Source organism: Anopheles moucheti, chromosome X (assembly GCF_943734755.1).
Source record: "Anopheles moucheti chromosome X, idAnoMoucSN_F20_07, whole genome shotgun sequence".
Classification (NCBI taxonomy): domain Eukaryota; kingdom Metazoa; phylum Arthropoda; class Insecta; order Diptera; family Culicidae; genus Anopheles; species Anopheles moucheti.
The window spans coordinates 13336263-13363616 of record NC_069142.1 but is presented as its reverse complement, the minus strand read 5'-3'; the positions used below and the strand labels follow the sequence as shown (position 1 = coordinate 13363616).

The 27354-nt window shown below is 51.6% G+C and overlaps 1 protein-coding gene across 1 annotated transcript; it reads left to right on the top strand.

Moving 5' to 3' along the window:
- LOC128307192 (uncharacterized) lies at nucleotides 1–27354 on the top strand. Its single transcript, XM_053044930.1, has 4 exons — nucleotides 1–51; nucleotides 6040–6111; nucleotides 25395–25674; nucleotides 25787–27354. Exons 1-4 carry the CDS (start codon nucleotides 1–3, stop codon nucleotides 27352–27354), a joined length of 1971 nt encoding a protein of 656 aa, XP_052900890.1.

Sequence of the window (27354 nt, the reverse complement as noted above, 5' to 3'; positions counted from 1 at the left end):
ATGCGGCTGACAAGATTATTTTACTCAACGTTACTGATAGGAATACTGCAGGTAGGTGACAGCTACGCGACAAAATTCGACCGACACTTACCTAAAACCGTGCCCTCCTCGTCTAATGCCTTCATCCCCATCAGCTCATCATCTTCCACAGCTCATCTTCCCACACAATTCAATTCTCAACCCTAACGCTACACGCGACCATTTTTTGTTTCGTGTACGCCTTCACACCCTCACACAAGATCCAACGGGCGATGGGCTGCAAACTGTAACAACACGAATAACTTCCATTTCCCACCGCGTTTCACCTCGCCGTAGCCACTAATCCAACCATGGCTCTGTCAATAACTGCTTTGCTTTTTCCGTCCATGCTGGGAGATATCGGACTGGGTATGAGGCAACCGGGCCAGCGTACCTCAATAACAGCAACAAATAATGCATAGCAGAACGTAGAAGAAAAAAGACCCCCTACAGCAAACAGTAACCAGAACATCTTCTCGGAAACGCGTGCGTGCAGAATGTGTGACATTGCCTATTCCTGCACAACGCTGTGATGTTTTTTTTTTCGGTTTTAAAGTTTCCATTTTTAGTGTGCAAACATTTCGGATTGTTTCGCTTTTGCTGAAAGAACCTCTAGTTGCGACTAGTTGTGATTACCTGTACAAGTCGCAGGTTCTTCGTTATAGACATGTCACCTAGGGTTGAAACAAGATAGAGTTAGTACGAAAGCAATCAGAGCAATGCAGCCCCAGTTTGGACTTAAACTTGACACAGATCCAAAATTATTTAGACACACACACACACATAAACAAACCAAACTACAAATACATACACTTTTTTGGTTTCAGAGATTCATAAATCCTCGAGAACTCGGGTCGAGATCATAGATTCATGAATCTCTTCGGAAATATAATTTTGGCGTGTTTGTTATGATTTTCGCGTCTAAAATAAATGCTTTTTTAGAAACGATACATATTTGAATAATTTAAAGAATGAACATAATTGTGTACAAAATAATTAAAACTGTTGAACTCAGATACCCAGTGATATTAACACAACCAATTTCATAGCTATATTTTTTCCAATTGTTCAGTGTAATGAAATTTAATGGTCATTGTTTAAAACTAATATTTTTAAAATATATTTTTCTAAAATATATATCATTTCGTCAATACTGTTGGCTATACATATGCTCTACGAGTATTTTTGTAATACAACCATGTGTATTATTTAAAAAAAAACAATCTCCTAATCGAGGATTCATGAATTTCTGAGGATTCAAGAATCTCTGAGGCTTCAAGAATCTCGAGAATTCATTAATCTTTTAAGAATCTATTCATGATTTGAATGACTCCTCGTTAAAGATTCATATGAATGACTCTTCGCCAAAGAATCATTAAGCACAACACTAGTTTGCAGCAATAGAAACTCTTATTCTTCATCGTGGAACTGCAACCACCGAGATCTAGGCCTTGAATTATGCTAAACTGAATATAGAGCACTAGGGTTCTAAATTGATTGATATTGGGTTTGAGGTATCAGAAATTTATTTGCCACCAAAACCACCCCATCAGAAACTAATACTAAAATACTAATACTCGAATATTATTCAATGTGTAATATAGTAATAACTGTTGTCGAAAAATTTGTGGAAGGCAACGAAGTTATTCAGCGCTACATCAGTTGACATCTTGGAGGTCTTTGGAGGTACCTGCGGGGAGTCATCCTGTTGTAAGTTTCAAAGTTGGAGAAATTATTCATCCGCACGTGCTTCGGAGTATCGGACAGGACATTGCGTGTATGGTACCTAGATACTCTGTTCTGAATCTCAAAGGGCAAATTGTTGCCAAATATCATAGCCCTAGTTAGGATGTTTAGTAAAGAGCCTAAGAATTGGTTCTGTGATGTACTGCACTATTTGCTGATTACGAGTCTACGGTACCGCGTTGTGTATCCTTCGTCTGCCGCACATGGTCACTCGCAGGCTTGCGCACCACCGTACTCCGGTTTTTTTTTTCTTTCGGAGCAGATAGATGGCCGGACCATCGCTGTCCACTTTCTTTTCCACCAAACGAGACGCTGCTTCGCCACTTTCGAAAGCATCCCAAGCAGAAGCGACCGCTTGTTCTTCTGGTCTCTTTTCGTGTGTGTGTGTGTGTGTATGTGTGTGTTTCCTCTCACTTTTTTGCCACCGCTCTAGGGCAAAAGGGGCCACCCTGCATTCCCCTTTTTTTGCATCATGTGAGCGAAGAATGGTAAGGGACACGGCTCGAAAATGGGGTGAGATCGTGGACACGAGAGGAGGCCGAGAAAGTGCGCGAGAGAGTAGATGAACGTGCGTGTGCGTGTGCGAGTGAGCGCGAGTCCGCGGTTTATGATGCTATGTCGGTGGCCCGGTTCCAGTGCCAACTGGCCAGCTGGTTGACAAGCTTTAGGGAAAGCGATATGACGGAACGGGACACAACAAACGGAACGACACACAAAATAATAATAATAATAATAAAAACAACTTCGGACCGCAGCAAAAAAGGGGGGAGGGGAGGGGGGCGAGGCTGGGCGTTGGAAGGAGGAAAGCAATCCCACAAGCATAGACAGTAACTGGCCGGTGATAGCTTTCGCCGGAATCTAGCTTCTCTTAGTGCCTGGAGCTATCAAATTGTGCCGAATGTGTACGAATGGCCCCGAATTCGGCCCCGTCTCGGACCCGCCCGTGAAACAACAAACAAGGGAAGGGAAAATGGGTAAATAAAAACAAAAAAAAATCAAAAGGGTGCCAGATGCGTTTGGTCCCAAAACATTGGACGGAGAGGCTGGTTTTGGAAACCTGTTGATTAGGTGCTCCTGCAGAAACCATTCGCTACCCTCCCCCCCCCCCCCCCCCCACCCCCTTCGGGGAACGTCGACGTTCTTGGGACGCTTGCCGTGAAGGGAAGGGGAAGAGGATGAGGGTAAAGCAAAGGAGTCCAGCGAGGGGCCAAACCACTTTGCCTCCCACATCCTGCGTGTTTCCTCGACCCGCGGCCAAAAAAAAAAAGGGCAATATCCAGCTGGCAGGGAATGTCTAGGTGTCATTCGGATGGGAGCTGATCGGTTGCACTCACGGCAGTTCGAACGCGGTTCTGATTACCAACCGCTGACCTCAAAATACGCGTCCAGCGGTGTGGGATGGCGAGTGTGGGGTGGAGCAGGCAGGATTTGTTGTGTTATTTTGTTTATGATCCCTGCCGGAAGCGCAGACGAAATAGTAGGGTTTATAAACAGCTAACAGCATGAGTGATGTGGTATGTAAATGAACAGCGTACGGCTGATTCGATCGCACACTAGGCATCATCGGTTTGTTTTGGGACAGTGCGTATGAGTGGACGAAACGGGCGAACAGCAAGAATAGAGGCCCCATTCATCCATTGACACCTATTGAATACTTGAAGCAATCAACGCCATTCCCCACTTGTCTAAATTTTCATGTAACGCTGTATATTTCAAATAATGTATATAAGTTTTCATCATAATTTAAATAAAATTTTTAGGAAAGGAAAGGATTAAAAAGAAGTTTTCAAATGGGCATTTTAGGACATACTACACGACACATTTTAATTAAAAATCTACTAAGTGTTACTAAGATAAGATAAGATAAGATAAGATCTCGGTTACAATTTGCTAGCAACATCCTGAATGATCACCCCTGATCCCTTTCGCAATCGAATAGGCTCCATATATCATAACATTTTATTGGCTTATAGAGATTTTGAGCAGTTTGTTCATCCGTCTCTTTACATTATAACAGCAGTTTTACTGTTTACTGATGCACTCTACGCGGTTCACGATTCTTTTCTCGAGCAACTGTGATCTCCAAACTTTTCAGTCCATGGGCCGCTTTGGTTGAAACCCTTTCCTGGCGGATAAGCACTCAGTACCTTGGGGGCCATTTAATGCAAAAAATTGCGTTAAAAAAAATGTTTCAAAAAATTATGCTTTTTAATGTAATTAACTAAACCAATCTTGAATAGTTGATCGGTTATAAAACATTATCACATTATCGCCAGTCTTAATATATTTTAAATATTTGTAATGGCGTCGTAAGCCAAAGCTTGATGACCCCTGGTTTAAAGTATGGCATGTGATCTTAAACATTTTTGGTGCTGTTGAAATTGTCCTTTTTTCGAGCTTAAACGGTTGAATTGATTATAAATAGTCAAACGCGACTATTTTACAGAGAGATTTCAGAGATATCAGTACACCGTGGGTCGAAGCAGTTATGTGTCATGTCATGTGTTCATGTACTTATCATTGAACGTGTTGTCATGTATAAGTTCGACCTTACCCTACCTCTCCACGTAGCATATTTTCACGAATTTTCTTTCATTGGTTGGCTCAAGTTGAATTTGATACCTTCCTCTAGTGTTGTTCTCTCACTCTATTCACCCTTTCGATGCTTTCGATTGCACTTTAATCAAATCTATACGGATTTGGCAGTGTACGTGACAGTTACTACAGTGGCATGATTTCTTCTAACTGTCATTACACACAACATGGACGAGTGCCAATCATCTCACCGCTGTACAAAAACACCTTCAACGCAATTGTAGTATAAACGAACCTGGTGAGAAAATTATCACTATACCGGTGAAAACAGGTGAAAACGTTGTGGATTTAATGTTTCGGTTCATCGAAAGCATCGCACTCGTTGGGATTAGTATGCCGCGCATCACTATTCCGCCATTCGAAATAACTCCCAAACCATAACGAAACTGCGTTGACAAGTATGACACTCTCCGCGTAATGCACACCATTGCACCATTGAGTTGTATCCCCCGTAGCTTCTGGTCCGTACTGGTCGGTTAGGGTGATATTTGGACATGCTTACACCGACACACACAGTCCCATTGGTAGGCACCCTCTTGATAGCTTTCTGTTCCCTCTGCCCTAAGGGTGTAAAGCCGCGTGGCAATTAGCCTGCGTTCCTTCACCCATCCTCCCCTTTTTTGCCATCCGACCATTTTTGGCAAAGTAACACATTCTGTTTCACCGACCTCTCCTTAACACACGCATCGCTGGGAAAGTCGCGAAATTCCCCTGGGAGCAGCTTTCTCCGGTAGCAACAAAAAAAAACGTCCTAAAACAAAGAAGACATTCCACCACCATTTGAAGGGCTCGGAGTGTCGTTACGATGATAATTTCGACGCGTCGGGCACAAAACGGTCCCGAAGCTGCCCTTTCATTTGGTAACGTTTAAATGTTTTTGAAATATATTTTTAATGTTATGTAACATTTTTGTATATTAATATATTTATTTAAATATATTTTAAATAATTTCTTTATACTTTTATATACTTTTCATTATATACATACACAACTTTTCGTATACATTTCGTATATTCCTTATTCACCGACAATCCTGCCACCCTCGGTGGCATTATCAGTGTGGCTTCGCGCTTCCGGATCACCGTCCCTGTTTTTTCCCATTGTTGCCAGGAACCGGCACGGCGTTACTTATGTTATTGACCTATTTTCACACGATTTCATTTTCCTTCCTTTTCGTTTTCGTAGACACGCACACACACACACACGCCCATCCTGGTCGCCCATCGTCAGTGGGATGTGGGTTTTTGTTTGTGTGTTTTGCTTTCCGTTTTCCACCACTCCACACACGCACAAGCACATTCTCGCGCTTTCCAATTTTCCTTGGCGCTCACCGTGTATGTGTACGTATGTGTGAATGGGTGTGTGTGTGTGTGTATTTCTGTTGGTGTGCTTATCGTCTTACTTTCACGTGTTGTCAATAACCATGTTAGAGGTCCTTCTCGGCAAGGGATTAGTTAAAAAAAAAAACGGTTCGAATAGACGCTGCGCACAGACGTACACCGATGCGCGTTCTTGAACGATTCCCATTCTGTAACGGTGTTCCTCTGGGGTGTAATTCTTCATACTCTCACTACACACCACTACACAGGCACTACACACATGTACTCCCCCGTTCCGCTTCCTGTGCTTTAGCAGCAGCAGCTACCATTTTCACATATCATTTCATCACTGTTTTTGCAGATCAATCATCCTTTTATGTCATTTGCTTACTGTGAAAAATCTTCTCGGCTTAAGTGCAGGAAGGCGTTGCAGGTAAGAAGCCTAACCGTAACCCACCGTTGCAGCAGATACGCGGCAGCTTCCGTTCCTTCCTGTGCGACTGTTGCCATTTCTCTATCTGGTTATCTGTCCACCTTCATCATGCCTCACCTCGCATACGGTTGATCTTCCGTTTCCTTTCATTACCATCGGTGATAGATTCACTAACGTACTGGTTCGTCCCATTGCCCTGCACGCCGACCTGTCGCGGTCGAGATATTATATGTAGCTTACTCCAAATCCGATCGAAATGAGAACAAGAGATATTTGTTCATTAATTGATCTTTATTTTCTTATCTTTACAGGTAAGCTTCATCAAGCCGGGTTGCTTCGTATCGATAAGATAAGTATCGATGTTGAAAATGTTCCATATTCGTTCTTAATTCGTTCGAATATTTCCATATTCGTTCTTGTAAGAACGAACACGTAGCGAACTACATGTACATACATCCAAAGGATAACGATACCACACACCCAATTTCCGTTCGTCTGTCTGTTGAAACAGATGCTAGATTTACAGTGTCTCTAGTGTGCTTCAAAGAAGATGGTGTGTGGTAGATACCGCGGAATATGGTTTTGCAATTGTGTACTCAAATGTTTCTTTCTAGCTCGTCCAAATTACGTCGAATTCGTCGAAGGCCTTATCTCGGCGTACGTACTACTTAGGACTGTTAACACGCACCACTTTTAGCTGACGTATGAAGTATGCAAAGCGTACAGTACTTGATACCCTTCTGCGGGAAAGCATTCTATTCTAGGGATAGAAGTTGTGACCTTGTCTACTAGAAGCAAATATGAAGAAACATTACGTTTATAGCAATTTTCTTTCCTTTTGCTTTCGTTTGCCTTTGCTGATTTCCTCCAAAAGCAGCTAGAAGTACATTTCATAACACGCTACGTTCCAAAGTTCAATTCATTCAATCAATTTGTTCGTTAGCCGAGTCTGGCAGTTGGTCAATTAAATCTCTTTTCTCAGGTAATTCAAAAGTAGAAATCAATCAATAACGGCTTTGTTGTTCAACAACGTGAGGGAACGTATTCTTTTCGTTCCTTTATTCTTACATATGTTAACAACATAACTTCCCTTAGATTTTTCCAACAAACTAGACCACTAACAGTTCTAATTATATCTCTTTATACTTTAAACTGGCATTCTGGTGGTATAGTCGCAACTGGCCTTTCGAATGGCAGAACCGGTACTAAATCCCAAAGACTATTCTTGACCTCTCAACGGCCTAGAACTCTGAGGTCGTCATGCCGCAAAGACTTTAAACAACATTGATGTAACTGATAAATAAAGCGTCAATTTGTAGTCACTTGTATTTTTCACTGGTTGATTGTGAGTAGGATATTTGATTGGACGAAGCGTTAATAACGCCTTACTCAAACCACAACACCACAGCTACTTCCGGCTGTGACGAACGTCGTGATATCGGTATACGCAGTACAATAAACGCTTGCTAGGTCGCCATATTGCTCCTTCACAGTAACTCCACAAGCAACTACCGGGGCCGCAGTTGTAGTTGTCGCTGCAGTAGTTGTGGCTCCTGCAGCAGTTGTGGCTCCAGCAGCAGTTGTAGCTCCGGCAGCAGTTGTGGCTCCTGCAGCGGTTGTGGCTCCAGCAGCAGTTGTGGCTCCTGCAGCAGTTGTAGCTCCAGCAGCAGTTGTGGCCCCAGCAGCAGTTGTAGCTCCAGCAGCAGTTGTGGCTCCAGCAGCAGTTGTGGCTCCAGCAGCAGTTGTAGCTCCTGCAGCAGTTGTGGCTCCTGCAGCGGTTGTGGCTCCTGCAGCAGTTGTGGCTCCAGCAGCAGTTGTGGCTCCAGCAGCGGTTGTGGCTCCAGCAGCAGTTGTGGCTCCTGCAGCAGTTGTGGCTCCTGCAGCAGTTGTGGCTCCAGCAGCAGTTGTGGCTCCAGCAGCGGTTGTGGCTCCAGCAGCGGTTGTGGCTCCAGCAGCAGTTGTGGCTCCTGCAGCGGTTGTGGCTCCTGCAGCAGTTGTGGCTCCAGCAGCAGTGGTAGCTCCAGCAGCAGTTGTGGCTCCTGCAGCGGTTGTGGCTCCAGCAGCAGTTGTGGCTCCTGCAGCGGTTGTAGCTCCTGCAGCAGTGGTAGCTCCTGCAGCAGTTGTGGCTCCAGCAGCAGTTGTGGCTCCTGCAGCGGTTGTGGCTCCTGCAGCGGTTGTGGCTCCTGCAGCAGTTGTGGCTCCAGCAGCAGTTGTGGCTCCAGCAGCAGTTGTGGCTCCAGCAGCAGTTGTGGCTCCAGCAGCGGTTGTGGCTCCAGCAGCAGTTGTGGCTCCAGCAGCAGTTGTGGCTCCTGCTGCAGTTGTGGCTCCAGCAGCGGTTGTGGCTCCAGCAGCAGTTGTGGCTCCAGCAGCAGTTGTGGCTCCAGCAGCAGTTGTGGCTCCAGCAGCGGTTGTGGCTCCAGCAGCAGTTGTGGCTCCTGCAGCGGTTGTGGCTCCTGCAGCGGTTGTGGCTCCAGCAGCAGTTGTGGCTCCTGCAGCGGTTGTGGCTCCTGCAGCAGTTGTGGCTCCTGCAGCAGTTGTGGCTCCAGCAGCGGTTGTGGCTCCTGCAGCAGTTGTGGCTCCTGCAGCAGTTGTGGCTCCTGCAGCGGTTGTAGCTCCTGCAGCAGTTGTGGCTCCAGCAGCAGTTGTGGCTCCAGCAGCAGTTGTGGCTCCAGCAGCAGTTGTGGCTCCAGCAGCAGTTGTGGCTCCAGCAGCGGTTGTGGCTCCTGCAGCGGTTGTGGCTCCTGCAGCAGTTGTGGCTCCTGCAGCAGTTGTGGCTCCAGCGGCAGTGGTAGCTCCAGCAGCGGTTGTGGCTCCAGCAGCAGTTGTAGCTCCAGCAGCGGTTGTGGCTCCAGCAGCGGTTGTGGCTCCAGCAGCAGTTGTGGCTCCAGCAGCAGTTGTGGCTCCTGCAGCAGTTGTAGCTCCGGCAGCAGTTGTGGCTCCAGCAGCAGTTGTGGCTCCTGCAGCAGTTGTGGCTCCAGCAGCAGTTGTGGCTCCAGCAGCAGTTGTGGCTCCAGCAGCAGTTGTGGCTCCAGCAGCAGTTGTGGCTCCAGCAGCAGTTGTGGCTCCAGCAGCAGTTGTGGCTCCAGCAGCGGTTGTGGCTCCAGCAGCGGTTGTGGCTCCTGCAGCGGTTGTGGCTCCAGCAGCGGTTGTGGCTCCTGCAGCGGTTGTGGCTCCAGCAGCAGTTGTGGCTCCAGCAGCAGTTGTGGCTCCAGCAGCAGTTGTGGCTCCAGCAGCAGTTGTGGCTCCTGCAGCGGTTGTGGCTCCTGCAGCAGTTGTGGCTCCTGCAGCAGTTGTGGCTCCAGCAGCGGTTGTGGCTCCTGCAGCAGTTGTGGCTCCTGCAGCAGTTGTGGCTCCTGCAGCGGTTGTAGCTCCTGCAGCAGTTGTGGCTCCAGCAGCAGTTGTGGCTCCAGCAGCAGTTGTGGCTCCAGCAGCAGTTGTGGCTCCAGCAGCAGTTGTGGCTCCTGCAGCAGTTGTGGCTCCTGCTGCAGTTGTGGCTCCAGCAGCGGTTGTGGCTCCAGCAGCGGTTGTGGCTCCTGCAGCGGTTGTGGCTCCAGCAGCGGTTGTGGCTCCGGCAGCAGTTGTGGCTCCAGCAGCAGTTGTGGCTCCTGCAGCAGTTGTGGCTCCAGCAGCAGTTGTGGCTCCAGCAGCAGTTGTGGCTCCAGCAGCAGTTGTGGCTCCTGCAGCAGTTGTGGCTCCAGCAGCAGTTGTGGCTCCGGCGGCAGTTGTGGCTGCAGCGGTTGTGGCTCCAGCAGCAGTTGTGGCTGCAGCGGTTGTGGCTCCAGCAGCAGTTGTGGCTCCTGCAGCAGTTGTGGCTCCTGCAGCAGTTGTGGCTCCAGCAGCAGTTGTGGCTGCAGCGGTTGTGGCTCCAGCAGCAGTTGTGGCTGCAGCGGTTGTGGCTCCTGCAGCAGTTGTGGCTGCAGCAGTTGTGGCTCCAGCAGCAGTTGTGGCTGCAGCGGTTGTGGCTGCAGCGGTTGTGGCTGCCGCGGTTGTGGCTGCAGCGGTTGTAGTAGCTGCAGCAGCTGTGGTAGTTGGAGCGGCAGTAGTTGTGGTAGTTGTTGTCGTCGGTGGTGTTGGGAAAGTAATTGGAACGCCACAAGTTGCTGTTTCTGCTGCAGGATAAGCAGCTGAAGTGGGTGGAGTTGGTGCTAGAACGCTTGTAATTTGGCGAAGCATTTCTGCATTTGTGCTGCCAGCTTGATCTAGCGAATATACAGCAGCACCTCCCATGCTTGTGGCTGTAATAAAATTGATTTTATCTACAAGCGCAGCGGGAGAGTTATACGTGTAAAACGTAGTTGAACTGTAGGCAAATCCTTCTCCGCTCTGCGGAGTTCCCACAGTATTCGATGAACCAAACAACAATGCCTAGTTTAAAAAAAATACAAATGAATTAAAGTTATAAGATTTTTAATTGGATCATCTTTGAAACACAATTTTCTGCAATATAACAATACTTACATTACAATATGTATCCGCTGCAGGAGCTGTTGCAGCAGCATTAAATTGAGTTGCACCAGTGATTGTATATTTCAAACTGTACATAGGTAAACTGATTATAATGGTGCCAGGCGCAAATCCCTTTAGCACCCATCTGAAAACGTTGTTATACTGAAAAATAAGTATTAAATTAGCGTATTCGTGTACGTAAACATCATAACAGTCATTATGCATAGCCTAATGAATCAAGCACTTACGATGGTTTTTAATTCATCATTAAATGGAGCTGCCATTGCAAACAGAGGGCTTATGGGGTGAGTATTTGCTACAGTAGAATACATATCTTCATGGGTTTTGATCACGTTGAATGCTAAAGTTGGAAGAGTTGGATTGAAATAAAAATCTGCTTGCGTACTCGCATCCCACGGTAAAGCTGTAATCAACTTTAGGTTTTTTGCGGTAAGTGAGGTTTTCAGCTCCGCCACGAATGATGCATATGAAGCCTGCAAATTAAACACAATACTACTTTACCCATGGGTTCTTTTGTCACTCAGCATGTTACAGATACTTACGGAGTAAGCACTATTTATTCCGGCGAAATCCAAGTACACGCCTATCATTTCCGGATATTCTTGTACTTTAGCAACCAGTAGACCGATGAACGATGTACGCGTGGCTGCTGTGTTCAGCCACACAATGTTTCCTGAGATTACACTTCCCACGACACCCATATACATCTCCACGTATGGGTATGTAGTTTTTCGAGTAACAAACTTCTTGATGCCGCCTGTAATCAAACAAACGATACAGCACAATTGGCTGCCACAAATATTAGCATACTGTCATAGGTATGGACATTCCAATGGAATACTGGGTAATTGTCACCTAAAAGATTATCAGAATCGTTTGCTGGGTTGATTAACCCCACGTTGCCTCTAGAAGTCGGATTCACGGCAAGGTAGACTCCATGTGAACAAAAGCCTACCGCTGTGGACGAAGAGTAGTCGGACGATTGTGCAAAGCATATTCGCGCCTCTGCAGAATGGAGAATAAAACGCGAACTGAATGTTACTAACTGTGCGCCATTATTGCCGTACTACGAAGCAAAACTTACTTTGTGCTCGTACTTCTGATGCGAAGACTATGATGAGGAAATAAATAAGCGGGTTTGTAGGTTACACTGATTCTAAACGCACGTCACATTCGAAACACGTCACTTTACTTACCTAACACCAGAGCTGCTAGCAATAAACTTGTCCACAAACTTCGTCCCATTGTTCTGACCACTAAAGCGGTGTGAACCACTCACTGCAATAATTTAAACTGGTTTCCTGTTTGACGGCTAAGAACTATATATACATCCAAAGGATAACGATACCACACACCCAATTTCCGTTCGTCTGTCTGTTGAAACAGATGCTAGATTTACAGTGTCTCTAGTGTGCTTCAAAGAAGATGGTGTGTGGTAGATACCGCGGAATATGGTTTTGCAATTGTGTACTCAAATGTTTCTTTCTAGCTCGTCCAAATTACGTCGAATTCGTCGAAGGCCTTATCTCGGCGTACGTACTACTTAGGACTGTTAACACGCACCACTTTTAGCTGACGTATGAAGTATGCAAAGCGTACAGTACTTGATACCCTTCTGCGGGAAAGCATTCTATTCTAGGGATAGAAGTTGTGACCTTGTCTACTAGAAGCAAATATGAAGAAACATTACGTTTATAGCAATTTTCTTTCCTTTTGCTTTCGTTTGCCTTTGCTGATTTCCTCCAAAAGCAGCTAGAAGTACATTTCATAACACGCTACGTTCCAAAGTTCAATTCATTCAATCAATTTGTTCGTTAGCCGAGTCTGGCAGTTGGTCAATTAAATCTCTTTTCTCAGGTAATTCAAAAGTGGAAATCAATCAATAACGGCTTTGTTGTTCAACAACGTGAGGGAACGTATTCTTTTCGTTCCTTTATTCTTACATATGTTAACAACAAGACTTTCCTTAGATTTTTCCAACAAACTAGACCACTAACAGTTCTAATTATATCTCTTTATACTTTAAACTGGCATTCTGGTGGTATAGTCGCAACTGGCCTTTCGAATGGCAGAACCGGTACTAAATCCCAAAGACTATTCTTGACCTCTCAACGGCCTAGAACTCTGAGGTCGTCATGCCGCAAAGACTTTAAACAACATTGATGTAACTGATAAATAAAGCGTCAGTTTGTAGTCACTTGTATTTTTCACTGGTTGATTGTGGGTAGGATATTTGATTGGACGAAGCGTTAATAATGACTTGATGGTGCCAAAAACTGCGATCATGTTGAATCATAAGGCTGAAATATTGTAACGACTCATTAACACCTTATACCAGACACGAAATTACTTCATATCTCAATCGCATGTCGGGTGCCACTGATTGTAACCAACTTACCCAAAATTGAATGAATTTGTTCAAGTGCACCACAACACAGAGCTAACACAACTGCGTAAATAAAAACCAAATCCGCTCTTGGTGACCAAACACTGAAAAAGCAATTCACAGAATCCCAAAGCAATGTGTTAGATCTGACATATTCAGTTAACCCGCTCGAAACGTTAACTCATTTATTATATGGCATACCGTACGGCCACGGCAAACGCTCAGACTCCAACCTAGAGAACTACATTTATTGGAACTTTTCTTTAAGTTTCACTTGAAATGCAATCCATGAATTTAGTTCCTTCAACTAATGATAACATAAGGTAGTGTTGTATCCGCAAATTAAAAATGAATGGACCATTTTTCCACAAAATCAAAACAATTGCATATAACTTATAGTTTGCTATAGTAAGGTTATATAGCTATATAACTACTGATATTGCAACTACAAAGTTTTCCTGGAGTGTCTAAAGAAATCGACAAGCAAAGAACGACTACTTGTTGACAACCTCGGTCAAGTGGGAACACACCCACGTGTGACGGAGATAATCTTCAATCTGGTAGCTGTTGAAAAACGTGTTTAAATGTTAAGCACACTTGCCAACTCCAAAAATGAAATGATTTTTTTTTTTCGTTAGAACGGCCTGGCCGTATCGACTTTATTTTACCACGTAGCCGGATAGTCAGTCCTTGCTACGGGGGATTGGTCCGGATGGGATTTTGGTCCGGGCCGTTCGTGTGAAGACCGGCTCCGCTACCATCATGCCACCGGGCCGCCCCTGAAATGAAATTTCTTGGTCTGAAAATGAGTACTCAACAAGTGACCAAGACTTTGGTTTTGAAACATTTTTTGGAATAAATGAGGGACTGAGGCAATTTGAGCCAACGTCTCATAACCAGTTTTACAACGTTTACAAGTGTAAACGCCTGATCTGTCCGAAGCGTCATGCAAACGGAATAATCAGAGCATTATAGAAATGATAGCAATTTAAAATAATTTCTACTTCAACTTTATTAATATGAAACATAAGACCAAACATAAAACAAATTTAAATATCATGGACGCCATGCTCAAAACACAACACCACAGCTGCTTCCCGATGTGATGTACAACGTGATTTCAGAGAACGAATTGCAAAAATTGCCTACAAGAGCACCGTATTGACCCTTCACGGTAATACCACAAATAACTTCTGGGGCCGCAGTTGTAGTTCCTCCAGCAGCAGTTGTGCCTCCTCCTGCAGCAGTTGTGGCACCTCCAGCAGCAGTTGTGGCTCCTCCAGCAGCAGTTGTGGCTCCTCCTGCAGCAGTTGTGGCTCCTCCTGCTGCAGTTGTGGCTCCTCCAGCAGCAGTTGTGGCTCCTCCAGCAGCAGTTGTGGCTCCTCCTGCAGCAGTTGTGGCTCCTCCAGCAGCAGTTGTGGCTCCTCCTGCAGCAGTTGTGGCTCCTCCTGCTGCAGTTGTGGCTCCTCCAGCTGCAGTTGTGGCTCCTCCAGCAGCAGTTGTGGCTCCTCCAGCAGCAGTTGTGGCTCCTCCAGCAGCAGTTGTGGCTCCTCCTGCAGCAGTTGTGGCTCCTCCTGCAGCAGTTGTGGCTCCTCCAGCAGCAGTTGTGGCTCCTCCGGCAGCAGTTGTGGCTCCTCCAGCAGCAGTTGTGGCTCCTCCAGCAGCAGTTGTGGCTCCTCCTGCTGCAGTTGTGGCTCCTCCAGCTGCAGTTGTGGCTCCTCCTGCAGCAGTTGTGGCTCCTCCAGCAGCAGTTGTGGCTCCTCCTGCAGCAGTTGTGGCTCCTCCTGCAGCAGTTGTGGCTCCTCCAGCAGCAGTTGTGGCTCCTCCTGCAGCAGTTGTGGCTCCTCCTGCAGCAGTTGTGGCTCCTCCAGCAGCAGTTGTGGCTCCTCCGGCAGCAGTTGTGGCTCCTCCAGCAGCAGTTGTGGCTCCTCCAGCAGCAGTTGTGGCTCCTCCTGCTGCAGTTGTGGCTCCTCCAGCTGCAGTTGTGGCTCCTCCTGCAGCAGTTGTGGCTCCTCCTGCAGCAGTTGTGGCTCCTCCTGCAGCAGTTGTGGCTCCTCCAGCTGCAGTTGTGGCTCCTCCAGCAGCAGTTGTGGCTCCTCCAGCAGCAGTTGTGGCTCCTCCTGCAGCAGTTGTGGCTCCTCCAGCAGCAGTTGTGGCTCCTCCTGCAGCAGTTGTGGCTCCTCCTGCAGCAGTTGTGGCTCCTCCTGCAGCAGTTGTGGCTCCTCCTGCAGCAGTTGTGGCTCCTCCTGCAGCAGTTGTGGCTCCTCCTGCAGCAGTTGTGGCTCCTCCAGCAGCAGTTGTGGCTCCTCCAGCAGCAGTTGTGGCTCCTCCTGCTGCAGTTGTGGCTCCACCAGCTGCAGTTGTGGCTCCTCCTGCTGCAGTTGTGGCTCCTCCTGCAGCAGTTGTGGCTCCTTCTGCAGCAGTTGTGGCTCCTCCAGCTGCAGTTGTGGCTCCTCCTGCTGCAGTTGTGGCTCCTCCAGCAGCAGTTGTGGCTCCTCCAGCAGCAGTTGTGGCTCCTCCTGCAGCAGTTGTGGCTCCTCCAGCAGCAGTTGTGGCTCCTCCAGCAGCAGTTGTGGCTCCTCCAGCAGCAGTTGTGGCTCCTCCAGCAGCAGTTGTGGCTCCTCCTGCAGCAGTTGTGGCTCCTCCAGCAGCGGTTGTGGCTCCTCCTGCAGCAGTTGTGGCTCCTCCAGCAGCAGTTGTGGCTCCTCCAGCAGCAGTTGTGGCTCCTCCTGCAGCAGTTGTGGCTCCTCCAGCAGCAGTTGTGGCTCCACCAGCAGCAGTTGTGGCTCCTCCAGCAGCAGTTGTGGCTCCTCCGGCAGCAGTTGTGGCTCCTCCTGCAGCAGTTGTGGCTCCTCCTGCAGCAGTTGTGGCTCCTCCAGCAGCAGTTGTGGCTCCTCCAGCTGCAGTTGTGGTTCCTCCAGCAGCAGTTGTGGCTCCTCCGGCAGCAGTTGTGGCTCCTCCAGCAGCAGTTGTGGCTCCTCCTGCAGCAGTTGTGGCTCCTCCAGCAGCAGTTGTGGCTCCTCCTGCAGCAGTTGTGGCTCCTCCTGCAGCAGTTGTGGCTCCTCCTGCAGCAGTTGTGGCTCCTCCTGCAGCAGTTGTGGCTCCTCCTGCAGCAGTTGTGGCTCCTCCAGCAGCAGTTGTGGCTCCTCCAGCAGCAGTTGTGGCTCCTCCAGCAGCAGTTGTAGCTCCTCCTGCTGCAGTTGTGGCTCCTCCAGCAGCAGTTGTGGCTCCTCCTGCAGCAGTTGTGGCTCCTCCTGCAGCAGTTGTGGCTCCTCCAGCAGCAGTTGTGGCTCCTCCAGCAGCAGTTGTAGCTCCTCCAGCAGCAGTTGTGGCTCCTCCTGCAGCAGTTGTGGCTCCTCCAGCAGCAGTTGTGGCTCCTCCAGCAGCAGTTGTGGCTCCTCCTGCTGCAGTTGTGGCTCCTCCAGCTGCAGTTGTGGCTCCTCCTGCAGCAGTTGTGGCTCCTCCTGCAGCAGTTGTGGCTCCTCCAGCAGCAGTTGTGGCTCCTCCTGCAGCGGTTGTGGCTCCTCCTGCAGCAGTTGTGGCTCCTCCAGCAGCAGTTGTAGCTCCTCCTGCTGCAGTTGTGGCTCCTCCAGCAGCAGTTGTGGCTCCTCCTGCAGCAGTTGTGGCTCCTCCTGCAGCAGTTGTGGCTCCTCCAGCAGCAGTTGTGGCTCCTCCTGCAGCAGTTGTGGCTCCTCCTGCAGCAGTTGTGGCTCCTCCAGCAGCAGTTGTGGCTCCTCCTGCAGCGGTTGTGGCTCCTCCTGCAGCAGTTGTGGCTCCTCCTGCAGCGGTTGTGGCTCCTCCTGCAGCAGTTGTGGCTCCTCCTGCAGCAGTTGTGGCTCCTCCTGCAGCGGTTGTGGCTCCTCCTGCTGCAGTTGTGGCTCCTCCAGCTGCAGTTGTGGCTCCTCCTGCAGCAGTTGTGGCTCCTCCTGCAGCAGTTGTGGCTCCTCCTGCAGCAGTTGTGGCTCCTCCAGCAGCAGTTGTGGCTCCTCCTGCAGCGGTTGTGGCTCCTCCTGCAGCAGTTGTGGCTCCTCCTGCAGCGGTTGTGGCTCCTCCTGCAGCAGTTGTGGCTCCTCCTGCAGCAGTTGTGGCTCCTCCAGCAGCAGTTGTGGCTCCTCCTGCAGCAGTTGTGGCTCCTCCAGCAGCGGTTGTGGCTCCTCCAGCCGCAGTTGAGGCTCCTCCAGCAGCAGTTGTGGCTCCTCCAGCAGCAGTTGTGGCTCCTCCTGCGGCAGTTGTGGCTCCTCCAGCAGCAGTTGTGGCTCCTCCAGCAGCAGTTGTGGCTCCTCCTGCAGCAGTTGTGGCTCCTCCGGCAGCAGTTGTGGCTCCTCCAGCAGCAGTTGTGGCTCCTCCTGCAGCAGTTGTGGCTCCTCCGGCAGCAGTTGTGGCTCCTCCTGCAGCAGTTGTGGCTCCTCCTGCAGCAGTTGTGGCTCCTCCAGCAGCAGTTGTGGCTCCTCCTGCAGCAGTTGTGGCTCCTCCTGCAGCAGTTGTGGCTCCTCCTGCAGCAGTTGTGGCTCCTCCTGCTGCAGTTGTGGCTCCTCCTGCAGCCGTTGTGGCTCCTCCAGCAGCGGTTGTGGCTCCTCCAGCCGCAGTTGTGGCTCCTCCAGCAGCAGTTGTGGCTCCTCCAGCCGCAGTTGTGGCTCCTCCTGCAGCAGTTGTGGCTCCTCCAGCAGCAGTTGTGGCTCCTCCTGCAGCAGTTGAGGCTCCTCCTGCAGCAGTTGTGGCTCCTCCTGCAGCAGTTGTGGCTCCTCCTGCAGCAGTTGTGGCTCCTCCAGCAGCAGTTGTGGCTCCTCCGGCAGCAGTTGTGGCTCCTCCTGCAGCAGTTGTGGCTCCTCCTGCAGCAGTTGTGGCACCTCCTGCAGCAGTTGTGGCTCCTCCGGCAGCAGTTGTGGCTCCTCCAGCAGCAGTTGTGGCTCCTCCTGCAGCAGTTGTGGCTCCTCCTGCAGCAGTTGTGGCTCCTCCTGCAGCAGTTGTGGCTCCTCCGGCAGCAGTTGTGGCTCCTCCAGCAGCAGTTGTGGCTCCTCCTGCAGCAGTTGTGGCTCCTCCTGCAGCAGTTGTGGCTCCTCCTGCAGCAGTTGTGGCTCCTCCTGCAGCAGTTGTGGCTCCTCCTGCAGCAGTTGTGGCTCCTCCAGCAGCAGTTGTGGCTCCTCCAGCAGCAGTTGTGGCTCCTCCAGCAGCAGTTGTGGCTCCTCCAGCAGCAGTTGTGGCTCCTCCAGCAGCAGTTGTGGCTCCTCCAGCAGCAGTTGTGGCTCCTCCGGCAGCAGTTGTGGCTCCTCCAGCAGCAGTTGTGGCACCTCCTGCAGCAGTTGTGGCTCCTCCAGCTGCAGTTGTGGCTCCTCCTGCAGCAGTTGTGGCTCCTCCAGCAGCAGTTGTGGCTCCTCCAGCAGCAGTTGTGGCTCCTCCTGCTGCAGTTGTGGCTCCTCCAGCAGCAGTTGTGGCTCCTCCTGCAGCAGTTGTTACGGCTGGTTTAGCAGTTGTGGTTCCTCCGGCAGCAGTTGTGGTTCCTCCGGCAGCAGTTGTGGCTCCTCCGGCAGCAGTTGTGGCTCCTCCTGCAGCAGTAGTGGCTCCTCCTGCAGCAGTTGTGGCTCCTCCTGCAGCAGTTGTGGCTCCTCCTGCAGCAGTTGTGGCTCCTCCTGCAGCAGTTGTGGCTCCTCCTGCTGCGGTTGTGGCTCCTCCAGCAGCAGTTGTGGCTCCTCCAGCAGCAGTTGTGGCTCCTCCTGCAGCAGTTGTGGCTCCTCCAGCAGCAGTTGTGGCTCCTCCTGCAGCAGTTGTGGCTCCTCCTGCAGCAGTTGTGGCTCCTCCTGCAGCAGTTGTGGCTCCTCCTGCAGCGGTTGTGGCTCCTCCAGCAGCAGTTGTGGCTCCTCCAGCAGCAGTTGTGGCTCCTCCAGCAGCAGTTGTGGCTCCTCCTGCAGCAGTTGTGGCTCCTCCAGCAGCAGTTGTGGCTCCTCCAGCAGCAGTTGTAGCTCCTCCGGCAGCAGTTGTGGCTCCTCCAGCAGCAGTTGTGGCTCCTCCTGCAGCAGTTGTAGCTCCTCCTGCAGCAGTTGTGGCTCCTCCTGCTGCAGTTGTGGCTCCTCCTGCAGCAGTTGTGGCTCCTCCTGCAGCAGTTGTGGCTCCTCCTGCAGCAGTTGTGGCTCCTCCTGCAGCAGTTGTGGCTCCTCCAGCAGCAGTTGTAGCTCCTCCAGCAGCAGTTGTGGCTCCTCCAGCAGCAGTTGTGGCTCCTCCAGCAGCAGTTGTAGCTCCTCCTGCAGCAGTTGTGGCTCCTCCTGCTGCAGTTGTGGCTCCTCCTGCAGCAGTTGTGGCTCCTCCTGCAGCAGTTGTGGCTCCTCCTGCAGCAGTTGTGGCTCCTCCAGCAGCAGTTGTGGCTCCTCCAGCAGCAGTTGTGGCTCCTCCAGCAGCAGTTGTGGCTCCTCCTGCAGCAGTTGTGGCTCCTCCTGCAGCAGTTGTGGCTCCTCCAGCAGCAGTTGTGGCTCCTCCAGCAGCGGTTGTTACGGCTGGTTTAGCAGTTGTGGTTCCTCCTGCAGCAGTTGTGGCTCCTCCTGCAGCAGTTGTGGCTCCTCCAGCAGCAGTTGTGGCTCCTCCAGCAGCAGTTGTGGCTCCTCCAGCAGCAGTTGTGGCTCCTCCAGCAGCAGTTGTGGCTCCTCCTGCTGCAGTTGTGGCTCCTCCAGCAGCAGTTGTGGCTCCTCCAGCAGCAGTTGTGGCTCCTCCGGCAGCAGTTGTGGCTCCTCCGGCAGCAGTTGTGGCTCCTCCTGCAGCAGTTGTGGCTCCTCCAGCAGCAGTTGTGGCTCCTCCAGCAGCAGTTGTGGCTCCTCCTGCAGCAGTTGTAGCTCCTCCTGCAGCAGTTGTGGCTCCTCCTGCTGCAGTTGTGGCTCCTCCTGCAGCAGTTGTGGCTCCTCCAGCTGCAGTTGTGGCTCCTCCAGCAGCAGTTGTAGCTCCTCCAGCAGCAGTTGTGGCTCCTCCTGCAGCAGTTGTGGCTCCTCCTGCAGCAGTTGTGGCTCCTCCAGCAGCAGTTGTGGCTCCTCCAGCTGCAGTTGTGGCTCCTCCAGCAGCAGTTGTGGCTCCTCCAGCAGCAGTTGTGGCTCCTCCAGCAGCGGTTGTTACGGCTGGTTTAGCAGTTGTGGTTCCTCCTGCAGCAGTTGTGGCTCCTCCTGCAGCAGTTGTGGCTCCTCCAGCAGCAGTTGTGGCTCCTCCAGCTGCAGTTGTGGCTCCTCCAGCAGAAGTTGTGGCTCCTCCGGCAGCAGTTGTGGCTCCTCCTGCAGCAGTTGTGGCTCCTCCAGCAGCAGTTGTGGCTCCTCCTGCAGCAGTTGTGGCTCCTCCTGCAGCAGTTGTGGCTCCTCCTGCAGCAGTTGTGGCTCCTCCAGCAGCAGTTGTGGCTCCTCCAGCAGCAGTTGTGGCTCCTCCTGCAGCAGTTGTGGCTCCTCCTGCAGCAGTTGTGGCTCCTCCAGCAGCAGTTGTGGCTCCTCCAGCAGCAGTTGTGGCTCCTCCAGCGGCAGTTGTGGCTCCTCCTGCTGCAGTTGTGGCTCCTCCAGCAGCAGTTGTGGCTCCTCCAGCAGCAGTTGTGGCTCCTCCGGCAGCAGTTGTGGCTCCTCCGGCAGCAGTTGTGGCTCCTCCTGCAGCAGTTGTGGCTCCTCCAGCAGCAGTTGTGGCTCCTCCAGCAGCAGTTGTGGCTCCTCCTGCAGCAGTTGTGGCTCCTCCAGCAGAAGTTGTGGCTCCTCCTGCAGCAGTTGTGGCTCCTCCAGCTGCAGTTGTTGCTCCTCCGGCAGCAGTTGTGGCTCCTCCTGCAGCAGTTGTGGCTCCTCCTGCAGCAGTTGTGGCTCCTCCAGCAGCAGTTGTGGCTCCTCCAGCAGCAGTTGTGGCGCCTCCTGCAGCGGTTGTTACGGCTGGTTTAGCAGTTGTGGTTCCTCCGGCAGCAGTTGTGGCTCCTCCAGCAGCAGTTGTGGCTCCTCCTGCAGCAGTTGTGGCTCCTCCAGCAGCAGTTGTGGCTCCTCCAGCAGCAGTTGTGGCTCCTCCTGCTGCAGTTGTGGCTCCTCCTGCAGCAGTTGTGGCTCCTCCTGCAGCAGTTGTGGCTCCTCCTGCAGCGGTTGTGGCTCCTCCTGCAGCAGTTGTGGCTCCTCCAGCAGCAGTTGTGGCTCCTCCTGCAGCAGTTGTGGCTCCTCCAGCAGCGGTTGTGGCTCCTCCTGCAGCAGTTGTGGCTCCTCCTGCAGCAGTTGTGGCTCCTCCTGCAGCAGTTGTGGCTCCTCCTGCAGCAGTTGTGGCTCCTCCTGCAGCAGTTGTGGCTCCTCCGGCAGCAGTTGTGGCTCCTCCTGCAGCAGTTGTGGCTCCTCCAGCAGCAGTTGTGGCTCCTCCGGCAGCAGTTGTGGCTCCTCCAGCAGCAGTTGTGGCTCCTCCAGCAGCAGTTGTGGCTCCTCCTGCAGCAGTTGTGGCTCCTCCTGCAGCGGTTGTGGCTCCTCCAGCAGCAGTTGTGGCTCCTCCTGCAGCAGTTGTGGCTCCTCCTGCAGCAGTTGTGGCTCCTCCAGCAGCAGTTGTGGCCCCTCCAGCAGCAGTTGTGGCGCCTCCAGCAGCGGTTGTTACGGCTGGTTTAGCAGTTGTGGTTCCTCCTGCAGCAGTTGTGGCTCCTCCTGCAGCAGTTGTGGCTCCTCCTGCAGCAGTTGTGGCTCCTCCTGCAGCAGTTGTGGCTCCTCCAGCAGCAGTTGTGGCTCCTCCTGCAGCAGTTGTGGCTCCTCCAGCAGCGGTTGTGGCTCCTCCTGCAGCAGTTGTGGCTCCTCCTGCAGCAGTTGTGGCTCCTCCAGCAGCGGTTGTGGCTCCTCCTGCAGCGGTTGTGGCTCCTCCTGCAGCAGTTGTGGCTCCTCCAGCAGCAGTTGTGGCTCCTCCTGCAGCAGTTGTGGCTCCTCCAGCAGCAGTTGTGGCTCCTCCAGCAGCAGTTGTGGCTCCTCCAGCAGCAGTTGTGGCTCCTCCAGCAGCAGTTGTGGCTCCTCCAGCAGCAGTTGTGGCTCCTCCAGCAGCAGTTGTGGCTCCTCCAGCAGCAGTTGTGGCTCCTCCTGCAGCAGTTGTGGCTCCTCCTGCAGCAGTTGTGGCTCCTCCTGCAGCGGTTGTGGCTCCTCCTGCAGCAGTTGTGGCTCCTCCTGCAGCAGTTGTGGCTCCTCCAGCAGCGGTTGTGGCTCCTCCTGCAGCGGTTGTGGCTCCTCCAGCAGCAGTTGTGGCTCCTCCAGCAGCAGTTGTGGCTCCTCCAGCAGCAGTTGTGGCTCCTCCTGCTGCAGTTGTGGCTCCTCCAGCAGCGGTTGTGGCTCCTCCAGCAGCAGTTGTGGCTCCTCCAGCAGCAGTTGTGGCTCCTCCAGCAGCAGTTGTGGCTCCTCCAGCAGCAGTTGTGGCTCCTCCTGCAGCAGTTGTGGCTCCTCCAGCAGCAGTTGTGGCTCCTCCAGCAGCAGTTGTGGCTCCTCCTGCAGCAGTTGTGGCTCCTCCAGCAGCAGTTGTGGCTCCTCCAGCAGCAGTTGTGGCTCCTCCAGCAGAAGTTGTGGCTCCTCCTGCTGCAGTTGTGGCTCCTCCAGCTGCAGTTGTGGCTCCTCCTGCTGCAGTTGTGGCTCCTCCAGCAGCAGTTGTGGCTCCTCCTGCAGCAGTTGTGGCTCCTCCAGCTGCAGTTGTGGCTCCTCCAGCTGCAGTTGTGGCTCCTCCAGCAGCAGTTGTGGCTCCTCCAGCAGCAGTTGTGGCTCCTCCTGCAGCAGTTGTGGCTCCTCCAGCAGCAGTTGTGGCTCCTCCTGTAGCAGTTGTGGCTCCTCCTGCAGCAGTTGTGGCTCCTCCTGCAGCAGTTGTGGCTCCTCCAGCAGCAGTTGTGGCTCCTCCTGCAGCAGTTGTGGCTCCTCCAGCAGCAGTTGTGACTCCTCCAGCAGCAGTTGTGGCTCCAGCAGCAGTTGTGGCCCCTGCAGCAGTTGTGGCTCCTCCAGCAGCAGTTGTGGCCCCTGCAGCAGTTGTAACTCCTCCTGCTCTAGTTGTTCCACCTCCACTAACCGTGGTAACCGTGGTAGCTTGCGTGGTGGTGCCCGCAACCGTTGGGAATGTGATTGGTACACCACATGTAGGAGTCGATGCTGCCGGGTATGTAAATCCTGTCGGTGGTGTGGGTGCTATGACGCTCGTCACATAGCGCAACAGTTCAGCATTGACACCGGCAGTGTTCAAGGAGAATAATGCAACGCCCCCCAAACTGTTTGAACGTGCAAAGTTCAATTTGATGTCAATCGCAGCATTAGAATTGAATACGTAGGTTAAAGTAGTGTTAGAACTAAAACTTTCTCCTGCTGAATTTGTTTCAACTCCAAATTTGGTGCTAAACAGTAAAGCCTGTAAAGAAAAACGGCATCATGATTATCTATTTTAAGTACAGACCATTTGATGTACGTTACTTCACAGTAAGATGCAAAATCTACGCTTGCCGTTGCTGTGGCTCCGAAGTAACCAACACCCGTGCCTTTAAACACACGTGCATACATTGAGAAACCAATGACAATGTTACTCGGGCTAAATCCTTTAATTATCCACCGGAATACGTTATGGTACTGGAGAATGAAAAAGAATTAAGAATAGCATCAGCATCATTTTTATTTTCCACAACCACAACACTTACAATAGTTTTAGTCGTATCATTAAAAGGTGGCGCCATACTGAAAAGTGGGTTTAATGGATGGACGAGTGTTGTTAGTGATTCAAATATATCATCATGAGTCCGGATAACATTGAAAGCAAGCTTCGGTAGCGTCGGATTATAGTAAACATCACCGTAACGAGTCGCATCCCAAGGTAAGGCAGAAGCCAATTTGATCGAGGATGCATCAGCTGCCACAAGCAACTCTGTCATGAACAAGGAGTAGCTAGCCTAAAACAATAGGATATATCATAGTGGTGATGGAACGTTCTCGAACGTGAAAATCGTCGCATTCGTACCGATTGTGAAGTGTTGAGTATACTGAAATCGATGAAAATTCCCACACAGTTCGGGTAGGTTTTGATGAACCCAATCAGTGCCTTTATGAAATTTGCTCTAATCGTTGAATTTGAGAGCATGGTAGCCAGGGGTCCTTCAGTCCCGGCACCAACGACCGACAAATACGTGTCCAGGTACGGATAGGCCTGTCTTCGGTTACAGAAGGTAGGCAACAGATCTGCAGACGGTAGTTAGTATACGGATGTTGTTAGCAGAGATTTCGCGAGAAACGTACCGATCTGGTAACGTTCGACATAGGTACTCACTGCGCACAGTTGCGGAAGATGTTGTCGCAGTGGTAACAAAGGCAATCGTACCACTCACACCCACTTTCAAAGTTTCAAGAACTGCGTGAGAGCATAAACCGAGCGCCGTGTTTTGACTGAAGTTGCCAACTGTTCCGTAGCATACTCGCTTTGCTGGAAAATCGGAGTATAGGTTTATTGAAGACTGTGTTTGCCGCCAACCATGAAGGGTACACCACTGGCTACTCACTCGTTTTCAGATTTGAGGACTGGACCGCGAGGGCTAGAAAGTAGCACAAAAGCAAAATCATATCAGAACACACCCTCTAGTACTTGCACATATGCCACGCCGTTAGCACTGTAAAATACCGATGTCACAAGCACTCGCCGCAACCTGAACTGTGACTTACCGCTTAGCGATAGTGTTAGCACCACTAAAACCGCCACCGTGCCTAGGTTCACCAAGGAACGCATCCTTGCTTTGTTGCCCTTTCGAAACACTGTTTAGAAACTTTGCCTTCAACCAGCTGTCAAACACTATCGTTTGGAACGCTGTCACTCTGGTTCACTTTATCGCGAATTAATCATCCCACCAGGACGGTGCGGAGAATGTACCCGAACCGGTTCAGTTCTAGGGTTTTTATCTGCTTGTACGCACATCACCTGCACCCACCTGTTGACTGCATCGAATAAGCAACACACACAAACATAATTCGCGAATATGTTCCAAATATCGAAAACAACATTTCATCCCGAGTTTAGAAGGTCATGCATGAGATATTCGTACGAAACACGGCTGTACTGTGTGTACAGCTGCGGTAATCTCAGCAGAAACATCTTTAACGCCTTTCAGCCTTGGCAAGCGGGGTTTGTCGCAATGCAATGCCACGTTCTCGCGTTCCAGATATTCCGTTCTTCTAATGTCTGCTATTAGGGTCAGTTATCTCCCCAATGCTATCTTCTCCTGGTTTTTCTACTCCTGCAGTGGTGTACGCAGCTTGGACAAACAAAATCAGCATGCAAATTTTCCCCAACAAAACTACCGATGGTTGAAGAAGAGATTGTAAGGAGTTGGAGTGGAGGAGGAGCCTTTTTAAGATTCTGGAACTAACTTTATAGTCAAAAGTGTTACAAAAATCATTCAACTTTCTTTTGCTTTTCTGCTTAATCTTCATTTCTTTCCCGTTTACTCGCATCTGACGAATGGATAACACATCAGATGACGGTAGCCGAGGATCAGGTCGAGGTCGTGAAATCGGTTAGCCCCGGGGATGATGTTGCCAAGCGCGATAATGATTCGGATCAGGTTGCTCTCGAATCGGTTGACCAGGATCTGCAAGGATCGGCACCGGTACAGTCCTACCCGCAACACTTACCACCACCCTTGAGCCACGGTCCCGTCGGCTTGGGAGGGCCAGCGCTGGCAAAACACGGGCCAGGACCCCAGCATGGACCCGTTCCACACCATGGACCACCAATACCGCACGGCCCAAGCCGAGGTAAGAAATCATTTGCTGTTTTTTGCGGCTAACAAAAGTTCGCGGGAGGTAACTCTGACACCATCTCTAACATTCTTCCTCTCACGCTCTCGTTTCCCCCACGCCTTGCTAGCGTCGCTAAGCCTTGGTCAACCGTTTGGACCACCGCCGCCACCACCACCCCCGCAAGCCTTACCGGTGGCACACGCGTACCATGGTCCACCACCACCGCCACCGCCGCTGAAAGCGCAGGCCAGCGAGCTCAGTCCGGAGAAGCTATACGGGCCACCACTTGCCGGGAACGAACTCTGGTCATCACCACTCCAGGACATGCCGAAAATAGTCTCGCTGGACGTGAAATGTGAAAAGCAGGGCATGAAGGTGTTCGTCCAGTTCGACAAACCGTTCTTCGGCATCGTCTTCTCCAAGGGTCACTACAGCAACGTGAACTGTGTGCACCTACCGGCCGGGCTCGGCAAAACCTCCGCCTCGTTCGACATCGGCATCCACGAGTGTGGTACGGCTGGCAACACGGACAACGTGCTGTACAATGGTTACTCCGGCACGGACACGAACGCCGGCTCGTACTTCGAAAACATCATCGTGCTGCAGTACGATCCGCAGGTGCAGGAGGTTTGGGATCAGGCGCGCAAGCTGCGCTGTACGTGGCACGATCAGTACGAGAAGTCGGTCACCTTCCGGCCGTTCCCGGTCGACATGCTCGATGTGATACGGGCCGACTTTGCCGGCGATAACGTGGGCTGCTGGATGCAGATCCAGGTCGGTAAGGGTCCGTGGGCGTCCGAGGTGTCCGGGCTGGTAAAAATCGGCCAAACGATGACGATGGTTTTGGCGATCAAGGACGACGACAGCAAGTTCGATATGCTGGTGCGCAACTGCATGGCGCACGATGGCAAGCGGGCCCCGATCCAGCTGGTCGATCAGCGCGGTTGCGTCACCCGCCCGAAGCTGATGTCGCGCTTCACGAAGATTAAGAACTTCGGTGCGAGTGCCTCGGTGCTGTCGTACGCCCACTTCCAGGCATTCAAGTTCCCCGACTCGATGGAGGTACACTTCCAGTGCACGATCCAGATCTGTCGCTACCAGTGTCCGGACCAGTGTACCGATCCGGGTGTGCTGGACGTGCACCATCTGTCCGGCGGACCGGAACATCAGCAGTACGGACCACCGCCTCCACCACCACCGCCCCAGTCGCTCGATGCGCACGTCTTCACCTCCAACCGCAAGCGGGACGATCGCCGGATCCGTCGTACGCGTGCGACCGAACACGAGCAGAAGGAGGACGTGGGGCTGAACCGTGTGATACGCGTTGTGTCGCCCGGCGACCTTACGTTCCCGATCGGGCCCGGTTCACCGAACGATACCGATGCCGCCACGATGGTGTTCTCCGCACGCGACGAAGGCCTCATCTGCATGACCACGCCCGGCTTCACCGTCACGATCGTCGTGCTGCTATCGATACTGCTCGCCTCCTGCATCACGTCCGCCTTTCTCTGCATACGCCTGAAACCGTTCTCGCTGTCGCTAGCGAAGGAGCGTTCGGTCGCGTTCACCAATCCGCATCTGACACCGTCCGTCTCCGGTACCGTGCTGACCAGCGGGGCTAGCTCCATCGTTGGTACGCTCAAGTCAACCAAATCGACCGCCACCAACAGCAAAACGCGCATGTTCTACACCTGA